This window comes from Dermacentor variabilis, chromosome 6 (assembly GCF_050947875.1).
Source record: "Dermacentor variabilis isolate Ectoservices chromosome 6, ASM5094787v1, whole genome shotgun sequence".
Classification (NCBI taxonomy): Eukaryota; Metazoa; Arthropoda; class Arachnida; order Ixodida; family Ixodidae; genus Dermacentor; species Dermacentor variabilis.
In genome coordinates this window covers 5,123,771-5,150,225 of record NC_134573.1, presented here as the reverse complement: position 1 = coordinate 5,150,225, position 26,455 = coordinate 5,123,771, and the positions used below count along the sequence as shown (strand labels likewise).

The window sequence follows — 26,455 nt, the reverse complement described above, 5'->3', positions numbered from 1 at the left end:
CGATAACTCTCGGGCGGTCGTATCGCGGCTCTTTTTCAAAATCGTTGTATCACGAAACATGGGTTTGCATTTGCATATCTTACGATGTTGAGCGAAATGGGAACCTGTGCCTATTGGTATGGATCACTCATGCTCTCTAAGGTGCTCGTTAACACAGCGGCCTGACTGCCCTACATACACTTTGCCACATGACAACGGAATCTTATAAACCACACCAACACTGCAATCTACAAACTTCGCGTGGTTCTTTTCACAATCTGGTTTTTTATTTGTTTTAGAAATACGGCTGCACAACAATGACAGTTTCTGAGGAGCAGAAAACACTATCGGAATTTGGTATCTAGTGGCGACATTCTTTAGATTGTGAGCCGCTCTATGGCAATACGGCACAACTTCAGGCTTCTTTTGTGTACTACAATTATTCTTGTGCCACTTCCCTTTCAGTTTCTGAAGCAATACCTCTGCGACTGACGTCACCACCACACTTGGGTATCCTGCAGCCTGTAGCCTATTTAACTGTGCAATGAAACTCTGTTTCGCAGAGTGATGACAAGATTTCATTAGCGAAGATTCTAGACACATCAGAGCAATGGCAGTTTCACGATCTTTGAGTGCGCAGACGCGTAAGGTAAAGGTTCCTTGCGTGCACGTGGAGAGTACATCCAACAGGCGTGACCTGCGTGTAAGTGTAGCTGCAAATCTAAAAACTGGAGTTTACCGTCCCTAGATAGCTCATGTGTGAAAGTTAAACCTTTGCCATTGTCATTGAACAGAGTTAAAATGTCAGCTACCGTAACGGAGCATTCGTTGTTAGTCTGTTTTATCACAAGAAAATCATCAACATATCTAAAAATTTGAACTGAGTCATTGTTTAAAGCATTCTTAAGCGCACGGTCGACAAACGATAAAAATATATTACAAAGAGCAGGTGCCACACAAGAACCAATACATACACCTTTTTTCTGAATAAAAATGATATTGTCGAACCAGATAAAAGTTGCACTTAAATAAAATTCAAGAAGGGACATAAAACTTTCCGAGGACAACCCGGTCACATTGCGAAACGCTACCTCGCCACTTTCTTCGATGCACGTCATCACACTGCGAAACAGCTCATCGTGTGGTATTGAATAATAAAGATCTTCAACGTCAACAGAAAAAATGTCAGCTACTGAAAGGTTGTCTTCCAGAAAGAAAACAACATGCACCCCGAATGCACAAGATGATAAAGCGAAGCACGCTCAACAATTCAGCTAAACATGAGCTGGGGGTAGTTGCATAATACAGCATTAAAGCACCAAAACTTTAATAATTATTAAGCACAGTTGTCTGCCCCTACTTTTCAAACTGCAATTATTATCAGGGTGTCTACCAACCGGGAAAACCGGGAATTCTCAGGGATATTGAGTAGTTTCATTCCATTCATTCATTTTTATTTCCTTAAAGACCCCCGAGGGGGTATTACATAAGGGGTGGTTTTTTTTTTTTTTTTTTTTTTTTTTGTTAGACAGAATATTGTTGATACCGATCAGTGCGATCAAGCTTGATCGGCAGGTGATAATGGCGATGTTTCGAGAAAGGCCGTTCCAGTCTTTTGCTGCTCTGGGAAAAAATGAAGCAGAAAATGTTTTAGTGCGGGCACGTGGGCGAGAAACTTGCAAGGAATGACCAGTGCGGTGAGATATGTGAGCTGCAGGGATAATGTAAGGAGCGCAATTAAGCGGCGAGTGAAAGAACTTGTGAAATAGAGAGAGGGTTGCAATGCGTCGGCGACAGGATAAAGGTGATAAATTACACTCGGCTTTGAGGGATGAAGCACTGATCTCATATGAATACGAAGCATGAATGAATCTAGCAGCACGATTTTGAACGGATTCTAGGGTATTAGTGAGACCTACTTCGGGTGGGTTCCAGATGGGAGATGCGTACTCCAACTTAGCCCTCACTAATGATTTATAAGCAAGTAGTTTTACGTGTCTCGGAGCGTTACGTAAATGCCGTTTTAAAAAACCCAAAGTTCTGTTAGCTGATGACGTGACTTTAGCAATGTGCGTGTTCCAAGACATATTGTTAGATAAGGTAACTCCAAGGTATTTATAAGTGGTTACTGATTCAACAGGGATGTTAGCTATGTTATAAGTGAAGTGAAGGGGAATTTTACGACGAGTGAAGGGAATGAGCTTGCATTTAGTAGGGTTTAGGGACATTAGCCAGTCATCACACCATTGTAGTATGTGGTCGAGATCTTGTTGTAGGATCATATGGTCAGATGGACTAGTAATGGTTCGGTAGATAACGCAGTCGTCAGCAAACATGCGGATATTAGAAGACACATGCAAAGGCAGGTCGTTAATGTATATTAGGAACAGAAGAGGGCCGAGGACAGAGCCTTGAGGCACCCCCGATGAGACTGGAAGTGGGCTGGATAATTTGTTGTTTGTAAACACTACTTGTGAACGGTTAGTCAAGAATTCTTTTATCCAATTTAGTACATTCGGGTGCAAGTTTAAGAAGGACAATTTTAAAATTAGGCGTTTATGGGGTACTTTATCAAAAGCTTTCGCGAAGTCAAGAAATAAGGAGTCAGTTTGTACGTTAACATCAAGGTTAGCATGAAGGTCATGAACAAAGATGGCAAGCTGGGTTTCGCAAGAGAAACCCTTACGAAACCCATGTTGAGAATGGTGAAAAAAGTTACGAGAGTTGAGGAAATTCATGATGTAAGAGTAAATGACGTGTTCCATGAGTTTGCAAGGTACGCTGGTTAAGGAAATTGGTCGGTAGTTCAGAGGTGAGTTTTTGTTACCGGATTTGAAGATAGGAACGACCTTTCCCACTTTCCAGTCATCTGGAATGATACCTGTTGAAAGAGATTGCGAAAATAATAAGACAAGATAAGCGGAAGCAATGTGACCTATATTTTTCAACACTTTAGCGTTAATGTCGTCCAGTCCAGATGCCAATGATAACTTGGTCTTCTCGATGAGGGATGAGATACCATCAACAGAAAAGCTGTTTTCAGGCATGGAAGACGTGATACGACATGAAAACATGGGTCAGGAAAGTCAACTTCTTTAGTAAAGACAGATGAAAAGGCCTTGTTAAAAGCATTGGCACATTCAGCTTTTGAAATAACTTCTCCAGAGTCGTTAGTAAGAGTGGTAGAAGCTACTGCTTAGGGGTTAATAATCTGCCAAAACTTGCGTGGGTTATTAGTTAACATATTAGGCAAATCGTTGTTAAAGAAAGTGAATTTGGCGTTACGGATTCCCGTGAGATAAACTTTTTCTGCTACGTAATACTTCTCCCAGTTTTGGGCGCCACCTTTTAGTTTGGCATTCCGGAATAAACGTTTTTTCTTGTTATCTAGGCGGTGCAAAATTTTGTTAAACCATGGCTTTTGGCTGTTTACACGGATGGTAGTTTTAGGGATGAACAGGCGTATTAGCTCGGTTAGTTTCTGCTTAAAAGTAAGCCAGTTTTCCTGAACGGAACAGTGGTAAAAATTGGCCTCATATGTCGGAAAAAAGGTGCAAAGTTCGTTATTTATGGCCTCATAACTTCACCTATTGTACAATGTTATAGTTTTCTTGTGCGAGGGATTTGCAGTAGGGCAAAAACTGAAATCTACGTGAATAACTTTATGGTCACTAATCATGCAGATAATTAATCGAAGACAGGCTATTGGGGTGGGTCGTCAGTATTAAATCCAAAATGTTAGAGGAATCGCAAGTGACACGCGTTGGCCGAGTTATTAACTGCGTTAGGTTATAATCAAGGCAAACATCAAGAAAATCTCTAGCTTCAGTTGTGTTAGCCTTATGAGAACAAAAAAAAAAAAATACTGCACAAAAAAGGACAGGACAGAGAAAGAAGGCACTCAGGGAAAACTTGGAAAACTCAGGGAATATGGAAATGTCAACTTGGTAGACACCCTGGTTATATTCATAAATTCTTTGTCCGTGCATTCATGGCAAATTATTTAACAAAGCTGGGCCCAAACAATTGTTCATGAAAATAGTAATAAAGAACGACATATCAATGCACATAAGATGAAACCAAGATGTTATTTAATAGCGCATACCTGCCGAATGGCATATTTTACGGCAAGCTGCAGGCTGTGGGTGGCGCAGCCAAATCGAAATTGCTCCAACTGATGGAACGCTGCGCTAGATTATACCGTAAACAAAGGTTGTCGGAGCTTGGGATTTTTAAGACGAAATACACGTGCGTTTCCACAACAAACCTGGGAGTTGCTATATAAATCATATGTAAGATCTGCGCTCGAATACGCATGCTCTGTGTGGGACCCTTCATCAGTAACTAACAAAGAAAGACTAGAAAAAGTTCAGTCCATGGCAGCAAGATATGTACTAGATATAGCAATGTATGACAGGTAGTTTAGTGCAACTAAATCTAAGGCAATGCTAAACTGGCAATCTCTCCAGCACCGAAGAGCGTCGTTTCAACTGAAGCTTTTACACAGCATATATCACTCTCATACTCGAATTCCTCATGACGTCTACATAAACCAGCCTCATTACACATCAGCACGTAAAGATCATGAACAGAAGATAAGAGAATACAAATGTAATACACCGGCCTTTAGCAGCTCTTTTTCCCCAAGAACCATCAGTCAGTGGAACCGACTTCCTTCCTCAGTTGTAGGAATTTCTTGTCCTAACAAGTTCTTTTCTGCATTAAAAGCTATATAATCTTTTGATCCCTAAGGCTTGATAAATATCCCATGTACGTCTAGAAATCATGACCTATGAACAATCCCAGTTGCAAATGACATTTTCTTTTAGTGCCTCTTTTTTCACCTTGTTGCACTGTATCTTAATCACCACATTGATTTTGTTTTGCTTTTTCTTTATGAGTCTTCGTAATCATTGTGCTTTATGTACTTTTTTTTTTTTCAAATGTGACATGTGGCATCTGCAACTTCGCTGTGTGCTTTTTTTGTCGGCGTATAATAATGTGTTGTTGACTTACACAAATTTACGCAAACCTGCAATTTTTATGCTTGTTTCTTCATCTGTACCCCCCCCCCCCCCCCCCCCCCCCGCTGTAATGCCTGAATGGGCGCTGTGGGTACTAAATAAATTAAATAAATGAAACTCGCTTGGTTAAGCATTCCGGGCACTTGTCGAAATTGTCATCATCGTCCTCTTCAGTCTTCCACACAGTAAATGCAAATACCTTTATCATTGATGAAGCATTATTTGTCACCATGCCAAGCACCTGGAAAATGAAATAAGAAACGTCAAGGAGGTGAAATTCTATGAAAATACATATTTCACCTTCTGGTGGGTGGTACCACTTAGACGTAGAACGGTATCTAAAAACTGGGCCATGAATGCAGTACCTCTGTCCGTGATGACTACTGCGGGAGTGCCATGCCCTAAAACGGTGGATTCCAGAAAAAAATGAGCCGCTTCGTCTGCTGTTGCCCGTTGCAGAGCACCTGTTTCGGCATATCTAGTGAGATAATCCATGGCGATCATTATCCACCTATTACCAGTAGTAGACGTTAGGAAGGGGCCCAGAAAGTCCATGCCTACTTGCACAAATGGTGTGGCCGGTACGTCAACAGGGTGCAGCAAGCCGGCTGGTTTGACGGATGGCAATTTGCGACGTTGGTAATCCAGACATGTCTGAACGTAACGTTTAACGACCACAGTAAGTCTCAGCCAGTAGTAATTCTGCCGAATCCGTGCCAATGTGCAAGTGTAGCCCAAGTGCCCAGCAGTCGGCTCGTTGTAGCAGGCGTGTAAGATTTCACGTCTAAGTGATGATGGAACAAGTAAGTAGTTGCTGCCACTAGGTGAGAAGTTCTTGTAGAGGACGTTGCAACGCAAGCAGTACGATGCCAGCCCTCTTGCAAAGAGCCTCGGCACGCTGTTGGTTCGTCCTTCGAGGTAATCAGTAAGCAGCAGCAATTCAGTGTCATCCCGTTGCTGGCGTGAAAGATCTGCAGTATCCACGAGTCCCAGAAAGTCCATGTCATCATCGTCTTGTGGTGCCGGCTCAACAGGAGACCCAGAAAGGCAGTCGGCATTTGCGTGCCGTTTTCCCGACTTGTATGCAACAACAAAGTCGAACTCATGGAGTCGAAGACTCCAGCGTGCTAGCCGGCTGGAAGGATCTTTAAAATTAATGAGCCCGCAGAGGGAATGGTGATCGCTAATGACGGTGAAAGACCGACCATACAAATAAGGACGAAATTTCAGAACTACCCATACCATTGTGACGCATTCTTTTTCGGTAGTGGAGTAGTTAGCCTCGGCTCGGGATATTGTCCTACTGGCGTAAGCAATCACTTTTTCGCAATCGCCCTGCCATTGTACTAGCACCGCCCCTAGACCGACATTACTAGTGTCTGTATGCAATATCGTCGGGGCTTCCTCATCGAAGTGTGCTAATACGGGAGGCGATTGCATGCGTTGCCGGAGCTCGTGAAATGCCTGCTGCTGGTCTTCGCCCCAAGTAAAAGGCATATCTTCTTGGGTAAGCTGTGTTAACAGCCATGCGATGCGCGAGAAATTCGCAATAAATCGCCGATAGTATGCACAGAGTCCCAGAAAACGTCGCACGGCCTTTTTGTCTGATGGAATCGGGAAATTAGCGATGGCGGCAATTTTATCTGGATCAGGTCAAACTCCTTGGCTACTGACGACATGACCAAAGAACTGGAGCTCGTGAAAACCAAAATAGCACTTCTCAGGCTTCAAAGTGAGACCGGCAGAGCATAGCGCTTCAAAAACAGTTTTCAGCCTTCGTAAGTGTTCGTCGAACATTGCGGAAAAGACAATCACGTCATCCTAGTACACCAGGCATGTTTGCCATTTGAGTCTGGAGAGCACAGTGTCCATTAGACACTGAAATGTTGCTGGCGCCAACCACAAACCGAAAAGAAGTACCTGAAATTCATAAAGTCCGTCAGGCGTCACAAAGGCTTTCTCACGGTCTCTCTCATCCACTTCGATCTGCCAATAACCGCTTAAGGGGGGAGGCTACCCTGGAGACCGAACTTTCTTAGTTTTTAAGATATCCAGATGAAATTTTCAGGGTACGTTCACACCACTGAACTATGAGGAACTGCAAAGTTTCATGAAGATATGTTTATTAGTTCCAGAGTTATTGAGGTCTAACTAGGTGATTCATGTATATGCCTGAGGAAGAGCCTGGAGAAATGCCAGGACATCGTAGGAAGCTGAAATTCACTGTGATGATCCCTTGATAGATATCCCAGGGGGCTAAAGAGCCCTTTTCTTTAATTTCCCCTCCAAAAATTTTTAAGACAACTTTGAATTTGATGTAGCCAGTAATGACCACATCCATCAAAAATGAATTGCTTATTATAAATTAACTGCACCAGCTTTCAAAAAAAGAAGCCTGTTACCCCCTGGCAAAGTCATTCAGGAACAGAATAAAAAAAAACGGCATACAAATCTGAAGAGCGGTTCTTGAAATATCGTCTTCCCCAGCACCACTACTAGCGAAAAAATCCATTCCGAGAAAACAGGCCTTAAAGTTGAACACGTGTTTTTTTATTAGAAAGCTCCTGCGGAGCTTCTAATTAGCTCTTGCGGCTCCAGGCACACTCAGTGTGTCGGATTTTCGACTGGCGACAGCCGAAAGCACAGTTCCGCCGCTGAAAAGCGTCTACGCAGTCGGCACTCGCTGCGGGAGATCGGAAGTTCGATGCTCGTACAAGATGCATATCGCGCTCCCGTGCACCGAACATCTGCACTGTCTTGGGCTTTGCCGGCATCGCGTGCAGCGAAGAACTAGCGAAAAAAGAAAAGCTGAACAAATAATCTAAAAGATAGCGCAAGGCGATGAACAGCGCGCAAGCTCATGTTGAGGCCGACAGAGCAAGGGGCAACAACGACGCGAGCGCGGCATCAAAGAGATCAGCCGCCGCCGCCCGCGCAGCAGCCAATGGCAGGCGCGCTTTAGCCCGCGAGATTTGAGCAGCAGCCGCTGCCCGCGCAGCAGCCAATGGCAAGCGTGCTTTAGCCCGCGAGATTTGAATGCGCTGCTCCGGCCAATCAGCGCTCCGCATCACATCGCAGGAAAACGCCAATAGCGTCTCAACCGCGCCGACGATGCCATTTTGCAAGGCGGCAAAATACAGACAAAGAATCCACGGTCAAAACGACACCAAGATGGCGCGGGCAGGCCGCATGGGCCGGGAATGGCGCGCCCGCGAAGTTTGACTTCATTTCGGCATTTGCGCGTGTTTTTTGGGCCGCGGTGGCCTCAAAAGTAGCGTTATTTTTGGTACTTTACGGTTTAATTAGGTGCTGATAATTACAGAACAGGCAGTTTATGAGACATACAAACCAAAAATATGGTTTTTCAAAAATCGACTTTTTCGCTATTTTTCGGTTTTCAAGGGCCGCGTCCCCCCTTAAGTCCATCGACGGAAAGTAGCATGCGTTTCGCAACCTATCCAAGGAATCGTCAATATATGGCAGTGGATAAACGTTCTTCTTTGTGACCTGATTGAGCTTCCGATAGTCAACGCAGAAGCACAAGCTACTGTCCTTCTTTACTGAAACTACAAGTGATGCCAAGGACTATTAGATGGTCGAATAATGCCATCTTCTAGCATCGTCTTCACTTGTTTTTGTATTGCTTCGCGCTCCTTTGGGGCCACACGATAAGAGTTTTGTCAAATGGGTCTGGCGTCGACATCAGTAATGATGCAGTGTTTGGTAAGTGGCGTTTGACCAACTCTTGACGCAGAGGAGAAACAGCCCTGGTACTGATTGAGGAGCTCAAGAAGACAGTTCCTCTCAACGGCCATTAATGTCAGATTAACGTCTACAATAGGTGCAGATGTGTGGATGTGTGGATTGTAGAGGCCGACTCCTGCGCTAAGTGGCAGTCTTGTATTTGTGTCACTTCGTCGAAATAGGCGACAGCAGTGCCTCTAACGATGTGTCGGCGCTCCTTACTAAAATTCGTCAGCAAGAGTTTGGCGCTTCCGTCGATTACATTGATAAGTGCTCTGGTAATGGAGACACAGCAATTCAGTGCTAGCGCACTCATGTGTTCCGCTACTCCAGTCCCATTCTGCAGGCTGTCACAGAGCACCTGTACAAGACAGCAACTCCGCGGCAAAAGTATGGCATCGTCCGCGGCAATACGTAAGCGAGGTTGTTGCTTCTCATGGGTGACATTATCCGAGCTCGTGACAAATGTGACGCTTCTGTCACAGATGTTAATCACGGCGGCGTACTCACGTAGGAAATCCATGCTTAATATAATTTCTTTACAACACTCGGCAAGGATGACGAGGGTGGCGATGAAGGTCGAACCGGCGATTAAGAGTCGGGCCATACATTTCCTGACAGGTGTCATCAACTGACCTCTGGCGGTTCTTATGTTGGGCCCGTGCCATGGTGTCTTCATCTTCCTTAGTTTGTCAGAGACCTGTAAGCTTGTGATTGAAAAATGGGACCCAGTGTCAACCAGAGCAGGTACTTTGTGGCCGTCAATGCGAACGATGAGCTCGGCACTGACGATGTCAGTTACGTCTTTCGTACTTGTATCCGTCGTATTCGTCGTTGTACTGGGTGTCCTTTTCGTCATCGTAGTCTTCACATCGTCGTTCGTCGGTAACGGGGGATGTAGAGAAGTTAGAGTATTGGCAACCTCACCCCCGGAGGTCGCTGCGGCTAGTATCCCCGTCGAGGGCTAGGGGATCTGCCCCTAGTGATGTCGGCAAAACTGCGACGAGTCGGTGAATTGTAGCGCGCAGGAGATGGAGAAGGAGAATGTGGTCGGGGCGTCATCATATTTTGTGGCTGACCGTTCACAGGAGCGTCGTTGTAAGCGTGTCAACCGTCGTACGAAGAATAAGCATAGTTGGCAGGAAAGCTTAGATGTTGAGCGGAGCGATAGTTGTTCCATTTGTGGCAAACTCTATAGACGTGTCCAGCTTCACCACAATGGTAGCACACTGGCAGACGGTCGACGGTGCGCCACAAATCGGTTTTCCGATGCTGATAGTTCGGCGGTAACTCTCTGTGGAACCAAAGAGTTGTGTGCATATGTCGAAAATACGGCATTGTTTGTGCTGGCATGATCAGCGGGGTCAGTAGAGTCGATGAGGTTGACGATGTCGGCTCTGTGTGTGGCGTAGGTGGTGTTGTAGTTATGGGTGTCAATGGCGTTGAAGTTGCGTTGATTGGACGGCGAACAGCCTCCACATAAGTGAGGCGTCACGGAATGTTCCCACAGTCTGGTGCTGAAAAAGCTTGCCCCCTCCTTGACTTCCTTCCGGACCACATAAGCAACAAAAGATAACGCTGGCGTTGGTTCCGTAGGCGCAACAACAAAGCCGAGCTGCCGAAGCTCTTCTCGCACCACCTCTCGGATAACTTCACACAGAGACATGTCGTTACTCGCAGCCAGTACGGAAGCGTTCCCCACCGAGTTGCTCATGTCATGCTGGCAGCATTGTTGCTGCAGGGCCCATTCAATGGCTGTAGCCTCTTTTGTGAACTGTGCCATTGTTGTCGGTGGATTTCCTACAAGGCCGGCAAACAGTTGCTCCTTCACTCCTCGCAAGAGATATCACAGCTTTCTTTCCCCTGGCATGTCTGGGTCTGCCCTACGAAAAAGACGGGCCATGTCTTCCGAGAACATAGTAACACTCATTGGGTTTTTGAACGTGGATTTCAAGGAGACGCTGCACGTTTTCCCTCCTGTCAATGCTTGAAAAGGTATCCAGCAGCTGTGCACGGAAGTCGTCCCACGTGGCAAAGCTCCTCTCCCAGTTTACATACCACGTACGAGCATTGTCCTTCAAATAGAAATAGACACTCGAGAGTTTGTCGGCCGATCTGGTCTTATGGTTGTACTGGGCGACATGTTCGAACTGGTCTAACCAATCTTGGACGTTTTCAAAGGTATCACCATGAAAGCTCTCCGGGACCATAGGATTCTGTAGTGTTACTTGCGATGGAGCTGCGGTGGCCATGTTATTTGTAGGAGGCATACGATTTCTAGAAGTTTCTTGCAGGGGACTGGACTCGGTGACGGCTGAACTGGACCGGTAGTTTCGATGCGCGATGGTGATTCCGGGCTCGATCGTCGACTTCGCAAAGGGGTGCCAAGCATGAAGAATACCCCGCACCTCCGCCAGTGTAACGACGTGGGATCGATGAGTACGTGGAGCAGTACCGCCAAGAAATGCATTTTATCAGTCGTCCAAGGTCTTCTTCGTTTCCCCGCTTCACCTAAAAACCCGCGCTACTTCAGCGTCGTCCCTACTGGCGCATACCCGCTGCATTATGGTTGTGCCAAATATAGTTGTGTAAATATCGTTCACTGCTTAATCCCTCATTTGCATAACATTTTGCTGGAGGTTTCTGTTCCCCGTCCTCGCCACGGAACTCCGGAGCGGCCACACCGTCCAGCTGTTCCCCATGACTCCCAGTGACACCTTGTGTGCATCTACACCTGCCACTCCAACAACAGTCTGCATCGCGGTTACCAGTACCCATGACCTTGGCATATTCTTCAGAGAAGGTAACATTGACGTTGAGAACTGACTCAGCATGTGTGAGGGTGTTAGCGAAAACAACCACTGGAACCCTACCATAATGCTTGCAAATGTAAAATTCTGCTTGGGCGGAACACTGCGTGTCTGATTTCAGACTCATGAGGACGAGCCGTCTAGCTGGGATGCCTTCAAGGACAAGCTCTGCGACCTCTTTGAAAATCCCTCTGGTCGCCAGCTGGCAGCTAAAAAGAGCTTGCTATTAGAATGCAGTCTTCCACTGAATCATGTGTCTCATATATGCATGACATGCTCGCTCTTTGTTGGAAAGCCGACGAGAAAATGGCCGAGGTTGACAAAGTAGGCCATGTCCTAAAAGGGATCGCGAACGACGCCTTCAACTTGTTGGTCTACAATGTTTCCACCATCGACATCATTGTGAAGGCAAGAGTGCCGACTGCTGACAACTTCTCGTGCTGTGTACTTGCCGCCTACTTAGCTTTGAGGAGAAACTCATGGGCCCGTATCTTGAAAGCGATCTACAAAAGAGGCAGAGTAGGCGTGCGCTGAAAGCTGCGCGAGCACTGTGTTTTCGCCGCTTCGTTGGTGTTGAAGTGAGAGGCAGCGCAAAGTTGAATTCGCTCGCTGCTGCTAGTGCTCTCTCGAAAGCAGCAATCTTAAGGGACAGATGGACGCTTTTCCCATTCAGTTAACATAAAAATGCTTACACATTTAAAAAAAAATCTCTTGGGCCACTATTCATATCCAGCGGCCACAACAAAGGCTAGGCTCACTGTTGGGAGCATATTGGCCCTTCCTGATTTTTTCCGCCAATTTCTTGCGCTGTTTCAAGCATAATAACATTCTTTGTTGCCTAAACAATATTGGTTGTAATTACTTTATTGTTACACAATTACAGTAGACTTGCTTTAAGACGAACTTAAAGAGACAATGAAAAGTTTTTTTTTGGGAGGGGGGGTGTACAGCATAAAAATAATTTATTTAGCTGAACCTAATAGAAAACTGTTTTCAAGTGGTACTCTTGCTTGGTATCCTCCAGTCCGTGATGGACTTTTCACGCTTCTGTGCAATTTGGCGAGCAACCCACAAACGATGTCATCTCACCTCATGACCTAAAAAATTATTCTGCACCTTTGTGCTGCTGGAAATAGCTCGCTAGGGAGTTAAAACAGTAATCTGCTGCCTCACCAGTCATCAGTGCAGGCTCCAAGCTAAGCAAAAGTAAAAAGAAGTGCCCTGAATGCGCAGCAAAGCAACGCAACCTAGATGAAAGTCTAGGTGACATTACGCGAGGTGGGGAAGGAGAAGCGAGGCAAAGTCGCGCTGGGTTGACCTTCTCTGGCAGTTGCTACAGTTTTCGCTTGCGATACGGAGGTACTGGGTTCATGTCATGATAACATCGTCGTCGCGCACTGTATGCTGGGGGTATGAGTGAAAGCGTGCCATGGTGAGCCGACATTGGTGGCTCAATCTCACGTGCGCATAAGAGAAAATGGTGGGAAAAGGGGGGGGGGGGAAGGGGGATTGCGCGCATGCCACCGGGGAGGGAAGGAGGGGGGTGCTGTACTTCGACCACACGCAGTTGCACCGGCTTTATCTTGATCGCAATCTGCTTTGGGGGCACAGTCTAGGTGGGACGATGGCTCGTAGCTTTGCGTGCGCTGTGTTCTTGCCACCCAGTTTGGGTAGAAGGGACAGACAGCGCGAAGGTCACTTTGCTCGCAGGTGCTGCCGTGATTCCTCAAGCCAGCATTTTGACATCGAACGTCTGCAGTCATCGAGTGTGATGCATTCATGTTTACCTGTGCACGCTGACACTACACTTTAACCCTCTATTGCATGGCATCCCATATTTGGCACATGCCGGTTACCATTTTTTTTCGCATGTATGAGATTCCCAGTTGAGAATGTGATACCGTCAGAGTAATTCTCATAGTTATGCGCACTTATTATGGGCAAGTGCTGCTATCTCTTGAGCGATACGCAAAACAGAGGTGAAATAGATATTGTGAAGCGACGTGAAACTTGTAGGGGGCAAGCATGAGCAATTGGTATTTTTTTTTCTGAAATTTCCATCGCCGAAGCATAGGAAAATTATTTTGGCATACTTTTGGTCTCACCAATTCAAGCCAGTTATTAGTTTTATAAATTTTATCTGCAAAAACAGCAGAGAACCCGAAATCGGTATGTGGCATATTTGGCACAGTATGAATTTGAAAGACAAAACATGGTAACGTGCTGCCATCTTTTCAATAGCCCGAATGTGCAGGTCACTCTATCACAAGATGGAATTTTCTCGATTGGTACGGTGAAGGTGAATCGTCTACCAAACTGCCGCCTGAAAAGCGAAAAGGAACTGAAATGTAAAGGACGTGGTGCTTCAGAGGCACTGTTAAGCACGATAGATGACAAGTTATCGTATGTGCGGTGGTATGATAGCCGCCCTGTGACATTTCTGTCGAGCTTTGTTGGGAGAGATCTAGTCCAAAAGACTAAGCGCTGGTTTACCTCCGCCAAGGAATTTCGCGAAATTGATTGCCCCAGCGTAGTAAAGGTCCACAACAGGCACATGGGTGGGGTCGACCTGCTGGACTCACTGCTTGGACATTACCGCATACATATCAGATCGAAGAAATGGCACTTTCGAATTTTTACGCATATGCTAGACTTATCGATAGTAGCAGCATGGCTATTGTACAGGAGGGTACAGAAGCAGCTTGGGAAGAAGCAAGTACTACCGCTGGCTCAATTCAAAGCAGAAATTGCAGAATGCCTTACCTCGCATAACAAGTGCCTACCCAAAAAGCGACCAGGAAGGCCTTCTAGTCAAGACATCGAATTCCAGGTTCAAGTAAAAAAAGCACAGGGACCAGTGGCCGCAATGCCACCCAAAGACGACCGATCTCACCAAGTCGGCCACTGGCCAGAATTTGATGAGAAGAAACAATTATGTAAGTGGCCATCTTGCACAAAGAAGTCGTCGTTAAGATAGAGGAAGTGCAACATTCATCTGTGTCTGAACGCAGCAAACTGCTTCATTTCATTCCACACATCGCGCTAAAAAGACCACCATCCGTGAAGCTTTGTTTTCCGCCCATGGCAGCAAGAGCGCTTGGCCATCTTCATGGTGTGCCATATTTGACACAAAGCTGTATCTTTATTAATACAGTTGTTATAACTGAAACTTTTTGTATATGTGTGTTCATTCAATTAATAATAAAAGCTGAAAAATAATTTTTAAAATGACTTTTTCATAATTCATGCAATAGAGGGTTAAGTTAGTAAGCGAATATTTACAAGGGGGCATTCTACTCCGGCGGCTGCTGTGTATGGCGCAGCCATGCAAGCCCTGTCTTGAATATGATCTGCTATGCAGACAGTCTTGGCACACCGAGGGCCAATAGCTTTGTATGTGCCATAGCACCCATATGCTTGCGCGTCACCTGCAGTCACGAAGTTAAACGTCACTGTCTCTTTTTGTTTCTTCCTCTTGTTTTTGCCTCTGTCCGTGGGTGATGTGTGCCGCATGCCTCCAGTAGGGTGCCTGCATGTGTCTGGGATGACCAGATTGGTTTGTATGCAATGCCACTTTTTTGTCTGCTTGACACAGACTGTACCCAGAGTATCATCTCGGCAGCAGCTGCAATCAAGTTTAATGGTGGTGGGCACTTGAACCACAGCATCTACTGGACAAACCTGTCGCCCAATGGTGGTGGGGAGCCCACAGGTAGGTGTCACTAGAGAGCTTTTTCATGCACCACGTTTATTCTCCACAGGTAAACAATGTTGGCAGTGTCTCTTTTTACTTCGTTATTTTAAGGCAGATTTATTATACATTGTTCTAACTTAATATCGTTAGATGAGTGGTATCCGTTGTGGCAAGTACAGCCCTTGTGCAGTGCAGGATAGCCTACGCATCAGCACACGCAAAGGGAAGAATCATGCAGATGCGGTCCTTCAAATGTGTTTTCTTGAGAATTCAAATGGTTTTCACTCACATTTATTGCTCATGCCGCCTGCAAGAACTCAAATTCGAAATCTGCAGAGTGTGACCCACCCCCACAGCGGAGTCGTGTAAGCAAGCATTTGATATGTTGCGACCCCACATTTGTGAACACATGAGGGTTGGACCCTCCCACATGTGCGCGGCTTAGCCGTTTTCGGGGAAAAGAGGATCCTGGGGGTTGAGCCAGTGCCGGTTGCTTGGACCTTTGTGGCCCCTCAGCAGAGGCAATACACCTCTTAGGCCTTGTGTTCACGTAGACGGCACCCTCGGACTGACACAACCGGAGGAAATCGGTAGTTACCTTTTCCTTTCCTTCTACAATCTTCGTCTTTCTCTCTTACTTTCAGTTTTTCCTGTCTTCTAATCACTTCCATTTACTCCCAACTTTTCAGGCAGCAAGGGTTAACCTTTTGTGTCATAACCACCTTTGACAATGAGCAAAACGAGAACAAAGTGAAAGCAGGAGCCAACGTTTCGACAAGTGGACTTTTCTTCTTCGAGGCGGCTGAGACGGCGATCAAGTTGACGCACAAAATAGCAGGATCGGTGTGGAAGCTTCGCTGAAAGAAAGGGCCCAATGTAGAAGAAATACATTCTTCTATATTGGGCCCTTTCTTTCAATGAAGCTTTCACACCGATCCTGCCATTTTGTGCGTCAACTTGATCACCGTGCCAGCTTGCCAGTCTCGAGTGGCGCCGGTCCTGTCGTTTGTGTTCTTCTGTCCTGGTCTATTGCACCTTGCTCTTTACACATTCAAGCATGAACCAACTAGCCCAAGCAAGAGTTTTACTCAAAGGATGGGTCCCGTGGTGGAAGGATGATTGCAGACAATTATGAAGGAGACAAAATAAAGCTTGGGGCAAACTACATGAATGTCCTACGGCTGAAAATCTAATAGAATTTAAACATGTTAAATCCCAGGCAAGGATACAGGATGACAGGCAAAGAGGGCAAGCTGGGAGAGGTTTTCCTTGGGTATGATTTCGTATACTCAAGAGTAAAAAACATAGGACGGGCTAAGAAAGCTAAAGGGACAAAAAATCCATCTGTCGTCCCTAGTGAACGACGAAGTGAATAGCTTGGAACACCAAGCTGATTCTCTTGGCGAACACTTCGAGAACACATCTAGTTCCAGTCATTATTCCAAGGCCTTCCCACAAAGAAATAGCAGAGCACAAGACCATCAACCAAAAATACAGACAGAACGAATCCTATAACATCCCTTCTAACATCGACAAGTTGCGAGCCTCCTACTGCATGTCAAAGCTCTCTACCTGGACCAGACAGAATCATATGTGACATGATTAAATACCTCCACTGTGGCACTCAAATAATGCTGCTCATACTTTTCAGTGCTGTATGGGCTGCTTGGCACTTTCCTATCACATGGAGAGAATCCCTCACGGTTCCAGTTGTAAAACAAGGTCAAGGTCCCACATTAGTAATAAGTTACTGCCCTATGCACTCAAAAGTGCAAGGATCGTCATATTCATAGATTATGCAAAAATACTTTCTAATGAAGAACTGTTTAGAATGTCTTTCCACGAACAGTTTGGGAGTGTAACAGACTGCCATTTTCAGTGGTCTATATTGTGCTTTGTAATGAAATGTTACTGTCCACTATGATTTCCTCTGCATGTTAACAGTGTGTGTAAATTCTAGGTTTCCTTACTGTTTCGTAATTCTGCTTTTTGTATTTTTCTTAAAATTAATGTTGATTGTTAGCCATGAACCCACTTGATGTCATGTACTATGGCCACTGTGAGGCCTTTAATGTACTATGGGTATTGCATCAATAAATAAAACGTTTCCTCGCCGTTCACACACCAGTGGTGCCATGAAAACTTGACCCAAATGTGGTGTGCAGGTGACTTGCTGGAGGCAATCAGGGAGGATTTTGGAAGCTTTGAGGCTCTCAAGACCCTGATGTCTGCCCGTGCAGTAGGGGTGCAGGGCTCTGGCTGGGCCTGGCTTGGCTACAACCCCAAGACACAGAAGCTACAAGTGGCCAACACTTTCAACCAGGACTCCCTCATTGATGCTGAAGGTCAGTGGACCTTACCGAAGAGGCTGGCAATGTGTCATTGGAGCATGTATTCCTCCTCTGATCTTTTGTGTGGTCCCTGCCCTTTACTGTATTGCACAAATGCAGTTTTCTAATTTGCTTCAAGATCCATGCTCTTTAAGATGGGTGTTTTTTAGCATGGAGGAGATGACGGGAGCCTTCTTAGTATTAAATAGTTGTTTTACTCTAAAAACTTGTTTATCATTTGATGATTGTAGCAGCTTCCATTGCTAGAATAGCAGCCTTGCGCTTGTTGGTTTTCCGTACTGGTGTTAACAGTGCAAAACGTAACAGATGTGGGCAAATGTATGAGAAGCCATGTTTCTTTCAGCTAAACTAAAAGTCAGCGCTTGTGGTGTCGACTTCTCGTGTCCTGTCCCTTTTACGTTTTGCACTGTTAACACCAAGCTTCCACTAGACAGGTATAATTTTATTTATGTGTTTAACAGAAAAAAGGAATATTGGGGCATTATGGTTGGATGCCAGATCTATGATGTCTAACCGTAATCGATCAAAATGCCCCCGGTTCCTCAATTGCTTCACTTTCAAAACTGTACTCAGCTCTAGTCCTGCTCTAATCTTGCCAGAACTGCGAATTAGTGACAACAAGGTTGCTTTCTTTTGTTGCCACGTGCTAACAAGTAAAAAAGGATTCTAGCTACGCACCCACCGACATTGACAAAATGAACAGCAAATCATCTAGTTTAATTGCAGCTTTTGAAGTTGACTTCGAGAATCACTCCAACTGAAGAAAACGGCCATTTTTTTTTTGTGACAAACTAAAGGAAACAAATCATGCACGTACACAAATGAGCAAAACTTTGGTTTACTTGCAGTGTAAAAAATGCTTAAAGGGACACTGAAGACAAATTAAGCTAACCTAAAGTGATATTTTAATGCTTGAAAACTTCCAAGGCATCAGTATTATCAAGAGCAGCACTTTTGTAAATCATAAATTGAGGTAAATTTAGGACGTCATTTGAGACTGTCAGGACATACTAGTTCTTTGCGCCACGATGTATTAATGCCTCATTATAATTGTGTTACAGCACTCAACCTATGATAATAAAAAAGGCATTGCATTGTATTTTAACACAGTATAAAATACCACTTGTGCACTTATTCGATTCTTCAAAAAAGAACTTAACGACATCACCCGAACCCTGTGCTTTCACGTTTCGGTAGTTTCAGCGTGCCGTAGTGCTGCGGTGGCTCTGCTGGCACTTGTGCTAACTGCAAGCACCAGCCATCTGTCATTAGATGCCGGCTTTCAGGCACTGTTTTACTCCCCAACAGCTTGTTAATTCACAAGCTCATTCTAATTCACAACTCTAATTCGAAATTTCAGATAATTCGAAGTAGCCGCTGAAGTCTGTCCAACAATGTATTGAAAGCAATACGTAATGCATCGCACTAATCGACACTCAAATCCGCACCGCCACCGATAATTCGAACTCTCCCTATCGTGGATGGGGAGAGTGCTAGTGTACAGGAGCACGTTGGCGATGCTGGCATCGCCGCGCGGGCCACCCAGCTTTGCTCTTTCCATCTGTGACCCTTTGTTTAGGCCTGAGTGGAGAGAGACTTGTTTGCACCAGGCCAAGTACAGCCAACGCCTTTGTTGCAGGTCAGTTCTCTCCCTCTCTCAAGACCTTTAAGCTAAACAGGCAGATGCGGCGATGCATGTTTCTTCTTCTTTCTTTTTTTTTTTTTTTTTTCATTTTACATCTTGGAGGCTATGCTTTTTCTCTACGAGGTGTTCTGCTGAGAATCGGCTCCAGGTAATGTTGAAAAATATGGTGGCCGTGACGTTGATCAGCGCTCACAGTACCAAAAAGGCATGGCTTTTTTAACAAGTTAACGGAATTTAACGGAATTAAGGAGTTATGAATTAACAAGCTTTTACTGTGGTAGATTTCGGATTTAGTCAGGGGAGAAGTTATGCAGATCCAACGTGCATGTTAGAACCTATGTGAATGAAGCTTTAGTAACGTGGTTAACTAAATGCTTTACAACTGATGGCGATGCATATCATTTTTACTTTCATCCTATGAAACAAGCAATCTTGTGAAATGTTCTTGTTTATCCACCGCAAAGGCCACAACCTTATTATCATCCATTCTTTATTTTTATCTGCTGAATCATTTACAAGCTGTGCTGAAACGCAAACTCCACTTGAATTGGATGCACAGTGTGAGACCCAGACATAGCAATGTCACAAGAGCAAAGGCGATGTATGATGATTTTCTTTCTGAGAAACCTGTACGGGTTTCCTGTGTTGCTTCATGCTACAGTCCAGTGGATGACAATTTCTCCCTTTCATTGAAAGTGTTCCTTTCCAAATAACCTCCAAAATACAAAAGCGTTTTCCTAGCTTTATGGGCAGGTGTGTTTTGGTTGTTATCATCAGCTTGTGAAGGTCAATCAGTGCGACGGATGAAAGTGTGGACCGTGCATCACATGACTTCATCGCCGCTTCGCACGTATTCATTGTTGGCATGGGGCAGCTAGACCACAGTCGCGCCGACATAAAAAGCAGGGACGGAATTTTCGGCGAACCACTCGTTAATTCGACTTCCGTTAATTTTGAAAATCCGATAATTCGACCTTCGCGCCTGGTCCCTACAATTATATATAGGAGTCTATGGAACGAAACTCTCGTTAATTCGGATGGATTCCAGCCCACCTTGGATAAATTCGGACGATTTCAGGCAGCCACTGAGGCTCGAAAACGAAAATACGGCAAACGTGGCACGAAAGCGATACCCAAACGCAGCATCGCCATTGACATCAAGTGGCTGAAACTTGGCCAATCCAATCCAATTGGCACGACTTGTGGCTGGATGGGCGCTTTTCCTTGTTTTTGCATGTGTCGGCGCATAGCCTCCTACATTTTTTTCCGGCCTGCACAATGGTGCCGCGGAGACAGTCCGTAGCCCTCTTCCTTCCTCCTCGATTTACGCCTCGGCTCTCCGCGAGAGGCGCTCGCACCCCATACTTGCATTCCCTCGGACTCGCTGACCGAGCTCGCTTCTCATCCCTCATCGGAAGCCAGAGCATGCTCGTTAATTGTAGATAAAATGTGCTTGTAACAGAGGCTACTTTATCATAAACAAAAGGACACCTTCATTGGCGAAGTAGACTATGGTGGGAGCTTTCCTAAGGAAGCAAATGAACCTTTGCTGGCCATCTCACTTCTGTGCTTCGTCCTCAACGGCCTTTCAGTTTCTTTCAAAATACCCGTGGCCTACTTCTTCACGAGAAATTGCACTGGCCACGAGCTGCACATGCTCATGCAACACATCATGAAGGAAGTTGAAGACATAGGATTTTTTGTCGTGCGTATTGTCAGTTACACCAACAGGATCAATGTCTTAGCGTTCCAGCTTCTATGCAAGGGAAGCCCCACGCATTCTATTGAGCACCCAGGAACCCCGAATCGAAAGCTTTTCCTAGTATTCGATCAATGCCACATGGTCGAAAACGTGCGATCGCAGTTTTTGTCACGTGACATAGAAAAGGTGGCGAAATAACGGCGAACCACTTGAAGAGCCTCTACAAAATGCAGCAAAACAGCTTTGTAGAGCCAGTTCGATTTTTAACAAGAAAACATGTGTTCCCCATAAATATTGAAAAAAATGAACGTGAAAAGAGCAATTCAAGTTTTGTCTCCTGCCGTGACAGCTGCACTGAAGCTCCTGCAAGAGCAAGCGGGCCATGCACACATGCGACGCAAGTTTCGCGGGTGTTGGGCCGACGGTCGAATTCATGGGCACCGTGCACCGCTGGTTCATGCTCATGCACGTGAGCAATTGTACCCAGTTCATACACCAGAACAATGCCGACTGCAAGCAGTTCGAATCTACAAGGAATGAACGGCTAAACTCCATGGCTTTAAACAAGCTTCCTCGACTACCTGACCGATCTCAAAAGCCAGTGCCTGGCGAAGAACTTCTTAATCAAGGAAACTTACAAAGGCCTGGCGTTGACAACTCGTTCAAATATTGACTGCATTCGATATCTTCTTGAAGAGATATGCTTTCACTTTGTTTTAACGAAAAAAATGTTGTCTGACCCAATCAAGTCATTTTTTGTCTGGCTGAGAAAGTCGGCAGGCTCAAATGATCAAACGGATGCCCGAGGTGTTCTGTTAGGTATTGAGAAGATTCGAAGACTGGCATTGCATCGGCATCAAGTACGAGCAATGTAATAGCAGCAGAAGACAACGATTGCTTGTCAACACTGCCGCAACAAAAAAACACAAGGAAAGGAACCAGCAAGGAATTCCCTGCAGATGCATGTAGAGAGCTCACAGAGCAACTCAACCGAGAACAGCCTCTGCTTCCTACTCCAAATGTCGCAGCATTGGCTATGATCGGCGGCTACTTGGCAAGAGCTGTACAAGAAAAGATCGATTGTGTGGAGTGCGTCAGCCTGTTAACAAAGCCATACGCCTCGGCGCCCTCGTACTCGCTGATAAAGCACCAAGACCACAGTGAACTCATCTGCCCATCTGGACAACTTTTAGCGGTTCTCTATGCATTAGAGAAATTTATCAGCATTCTTCTCGTAAGAAGGCACATAAATCACCCTTTGAAGAGGCTGTGAGTGGACGCTGCAATACTCCGCGAGCGCAAAACTTTGATGTGCTTGATGCCAGGATACCAAGAGAACCTGCTGAAACTATTGCTGACAAAATTTTTTTGCGTAGTATTCACAAATTTTGCAATAAAGGCAACAGACAAACACGACTTGGCTAAAGTGTTTTGAAATAAAACCACTGTCACGAAAGACCCTCAATTCAAATGTGAATTATGATGTCAAAGTTCGGCGCGGACCCGCCGTGGTTGCTCAGTGGCTATGGTGTTAGGCTGCTGAGCACGAGGTCGCGGGATCGAATCCCGGCCACGGAGGCCGCATTTCGATGGGGGCGAAATGCGAAAACACCCGTGTACTTAGATTTAGGTGCACGTTAAAGAACCCCAGGTGGTCAAAATTTCCGGAGTCCCCCACTACGGCGTGCCTCATAATCAGAAAGTGGTTTTGGCACGTAAAACCCCATATATTATTATTAAAGTTCGGTGCTTTCTGGTGAAGGGCTGACTCTCCACAGCATGTTTTGTGTTGCTTACTTCCGATGCACATTGTCTAGGAACATCAATTCAACGTGCAATTTTATTTTATAGTTCCATGTCAAATACGAACGCCAAACGTGTCTCCATGAGCGCGCGCACAAACAGCGTCGTCGCATCGTCTGCTCTGGGACAGGATGGATGGATGGATGGATGGTTGAGGCTCAACCCTTTGAATCGGGCGGCGGCGGCGCGCGCCACCTAGCCTTTAATGGTTCTATATGCATGCATACCTATGTATTTACTCCTTTACGTTTGCGTTGATATTATCCACCAATCAGATAGTCTCCGTTTAGTTATTTCTACCTGTTCAAAGTCTATTCTACTTTCACTGTCTTTAAAACCCAAGGCTTTGAATAGTTCCCCGTTAGATTCAACTGCAGGGTGAAGTTGTTTACAAGCAAGTATCAGGTGTTCAGCCGTTTCCTCCTCCTCTCCACACGCCTCGCACACCAAATCTATCTCCTGGTATCTGGCTCGGTACGTTTTACTCCGCAGTACACCTGTCCTGGCTTCAAACAACAATGAGCTTCCCTTAGAGTTATCGTAAATATTTTCTTTGGCTATTTCTTGCTTAAACATCCTGTATGTCTCCAATGCCGATTTGGTTTGCATCTCTGTACTCCACATACCCCTCTCTGTCTCCTTAACCTTTTTCTTGACAGATGATTCCTTACTTGTCCCCCCGCTACTGCCCAAGTATTTGCTTGTCAATTTTCTAGTTCGCTTCCTCCACCTCGTGTCAACATTCCTCGTGTATAAGTAACTGAAAACCTTCCTAGCCCACCGAATTTCCCCCATTTTTCTCAATCGCTCCTCAAATGCTATCTTGCTACTAGCCTCTCTGCCCTCGACAGAAGACCATCCCAGATCCCCCTGCACTCCAAGACTTGGTGTCTTGCCATGTGCTCCCAGAGCGAGCCTACCCACACCACGTTGCCTAATTTCCAACTGTTGCCGGGTCTCTGTTCTAATACATAGAACTGCATTGGCAAAAGTCAGGCCTGGTACCATCACCCCCTTCCATATCCCTCGTACTACCTCGTACCTATTGTAGTTCCACAGTGCCCTACTCTTCATAATCGCTGCACTTCTGTTACCTTTAGTCGTTAGATATTTTTCGTACTCTGTCAGATACTCAATGCCATTATTTATCCACACCCCAAGGTACTTATATTTATCGACTATCTCCAGCGTGGCCTCCTGTATCTTATGCTCGCCGCAAATGTTATCATTAAAAATCATGACTGCTGATTTTTCTTTTCTAAACTTCAAGCCTAATCTGCCTCCTTCTGTACCACATATGTCCATTAATTCCTGCAGATCTTCTGCATTGTCAGCCATTAATACAATATCATCCGCGTACATCAGTCCTGGTAATGACTGTTCAATCAATTTTCCTTGTTTGAAAAATGATAGGTTGAAGCCGAGTCCGCTCTGCTGTATTTTGGCCTCTAAACCTTGTAGGTACAGCATAAACATCAGAGGTGACAATGGGCACCCCTGCCTAAGCCCCCGCCGAATCATTACAGGCTCCGAAACCTGCTTTTCCCATTGTATAATCACCCGGTTACCTTTATAGATATCTTTTAAGAAATTGGTTACTCCATCTTGCACTCCTAAAGTTTCCAGAATGCCCCACAAGCCCTCTTGAAGTACACTGTCATAGGCTCCCTTGATGTCCAAAAAAGCCGGCCATAGGGGTCTGTGTTCCTTTTCAGCTATTTCAATGCACTGTGTTAGCGAGAGCAGATTGTCTTCTAGCCTCCTATGCTTCCGGAACCCATTTTGTAGCTCTCCAAGTACCCCCTCGTTCTCTACCCATGCCTGCAGTCTGTCCTTTATAATCTGCATAACCACCCTGTAAACCACTGACGTCACTGTTATAGGCCGGTAGTTATTTATGTCAGCTTTGACCCCCTTTCCCTTATATATCATTCTCATCCTATTTAGCCTCCATTCGTCAGGTACTTTACCATCCACTAGCATTTTGCTCACCACCTCCCTCATTGCTTTCTTAGATTTCGGGCCCAATTTCTTTATTAACGTAATTGGAATACCATTGGGGCCTGCCGATGTGCTACTTGGTACCCTCCTCTCAGCCCTTTCCCACTCTTTTTGTCCAAGCGAAAGCAGTGGGTTGACCGGGCTATCCCTCTCCGACGTACTGCATGTACCATTTCTCTGTTTTGTAAATTTTTCCCTCATCATGGTTCCTATATGCTCCATTGCCTCCTCTCCTTCTAACCGAGTACCTTGAGCTGTTACTATATACCTCTGCTCTAGGCTTGTCCTATTACCCAAGGAGTTCAGATGTTGCCAGAATTTCCTAGCTGCCTGTTTATCTTTCTTATTGCTTATTTTTGACAGCCATTGAGACCCTTTTGTCTTGATTTTCTCGTTGATCAAATAGGATGCTTCCCTTTTGCATTTTATGTAGTTTACCCATTTCCTCTCTACTTCTGCTTCAGCTTCTCCCTTACTTTTGGAATACCTGTGTTCCCTGGAGGCTTCCTGACGTTTCTTTATGGCCTTCTTAACCTCTTCATCCCACCAGCTCTTGAGTTTTCGTATCCCTTGCCTTGTTTTCCTGACTTGCGCCTTACCTAGCTCACGCTCAAATAGTCTCATTAACTTTGGGTAAGTCCAATCAGTTTCAGTACCCTCTGATATTTCCTCTTCAATTTGTTTGGCCGCTATTTCCACTTGGTCTTATGAGTAAAAAATCACATCTGGCGTTTCCTCGCGCGTCGTTCGTGCTTTAGTTTCCCTCTTAAAACTCAACTTGATACGTTTGTGGTCGCTACCTATACTTCTGGAGCCCTGTTCATCTATAATCATGGCTCCTAATCTATCGTACATCCTATGTGACATTAACGCATAATCTATTGTCGACCCCCTACCTCCCATGTTATGATCCCGTCACACTTTTCAGTAGAGTTACAGACAACTAAGTTAAGCCTCTCACACATATCCAGCAGCATGTTACCTGTGTAGTCTGTGTACCCATCCATATCTTCAACATGCGCATTCATGTTTCCTAATACAATTACTTCACATCCTTTTCCTAGCTCATTGATGTCCGCTGCTATACAGTCCAAAATTTTTTTGTTTTCCTCTTTAGCATTTGATTCTGTCCAAAGGTATACAAAGCCTAGAAGTGTTTTCGCCCCTGCTACTTTTCCTTTTAGCCATAAATGCTCCTTTCATTCCTGCTTGACCCTTTGCCAATTTGTATTTTTATGAATGAGTGCTCCAATTCCCCCACCCTTTCTGCTACCCTGCACTCTGTTGCAGTATTCCCATGCATAATCAGGGTTACAGGGCGGTTGTTCCATGTCCCTAAGATTTCTTTACAAACCCATAAACCATTAAGTTCTATCTTAGTTGTTCGTCGATTTGCTCCCATTTTAGCCTATTCCTGCCACCTTGCATGTTAATGAACCCTATGTCTGACTTAATTTGGCTCTTGCGCTTATTCCTGTCACCTCTCCTACAGTACCGATGTTTGCGTGTTTGTGGCTCCTGCCTCGAATCGTCCACGCCTACACTGCTTCTTTCAGGGCTCTGGGTCCCCCTAAAAAAGCTGTTGCCTGGCGACCCATCCTGCCCCCTATCCTTTTGCCAGTGGCACCACTGTAGTGAATGCCATCCTGCACAAAAGGCCGGAAGCCGGTTCCGTACACGTCCCTGTTGACCTCCATCACGC

General features: G+C 45.3%; 1 protein-coding gene and 1 pseudogene across 1 annotated transcript in view; both read left to right on the top strand.

The window, feature by feature from the left end:
* Sod2 (superoxide dismutase 2) overlaps positions 1-26,455 on the top strand; it is a 160,643-nt gene that overhangs the window by 56,322 nt on the left and 77,866 nt on the right. Inside the window, exons 3-4 of the mRNA XM_075694707.1 lie at positions 15,153-15,269; positions 17,417-17,596. Of these exons, the coding sequence (XP_075550822.1) occupies positions 15,153-15,269; positions 17,417-17,596 (297 nt within the window). The remainder of the gene's footprint in view (positions 1-15,152; positions 15,270-17,416; positions 17,597-26,455) is intronic.
* LOC142584589 (uncharacterized) lies at positions 18,944-22,872 on the top strand (annotated as a pseudogene).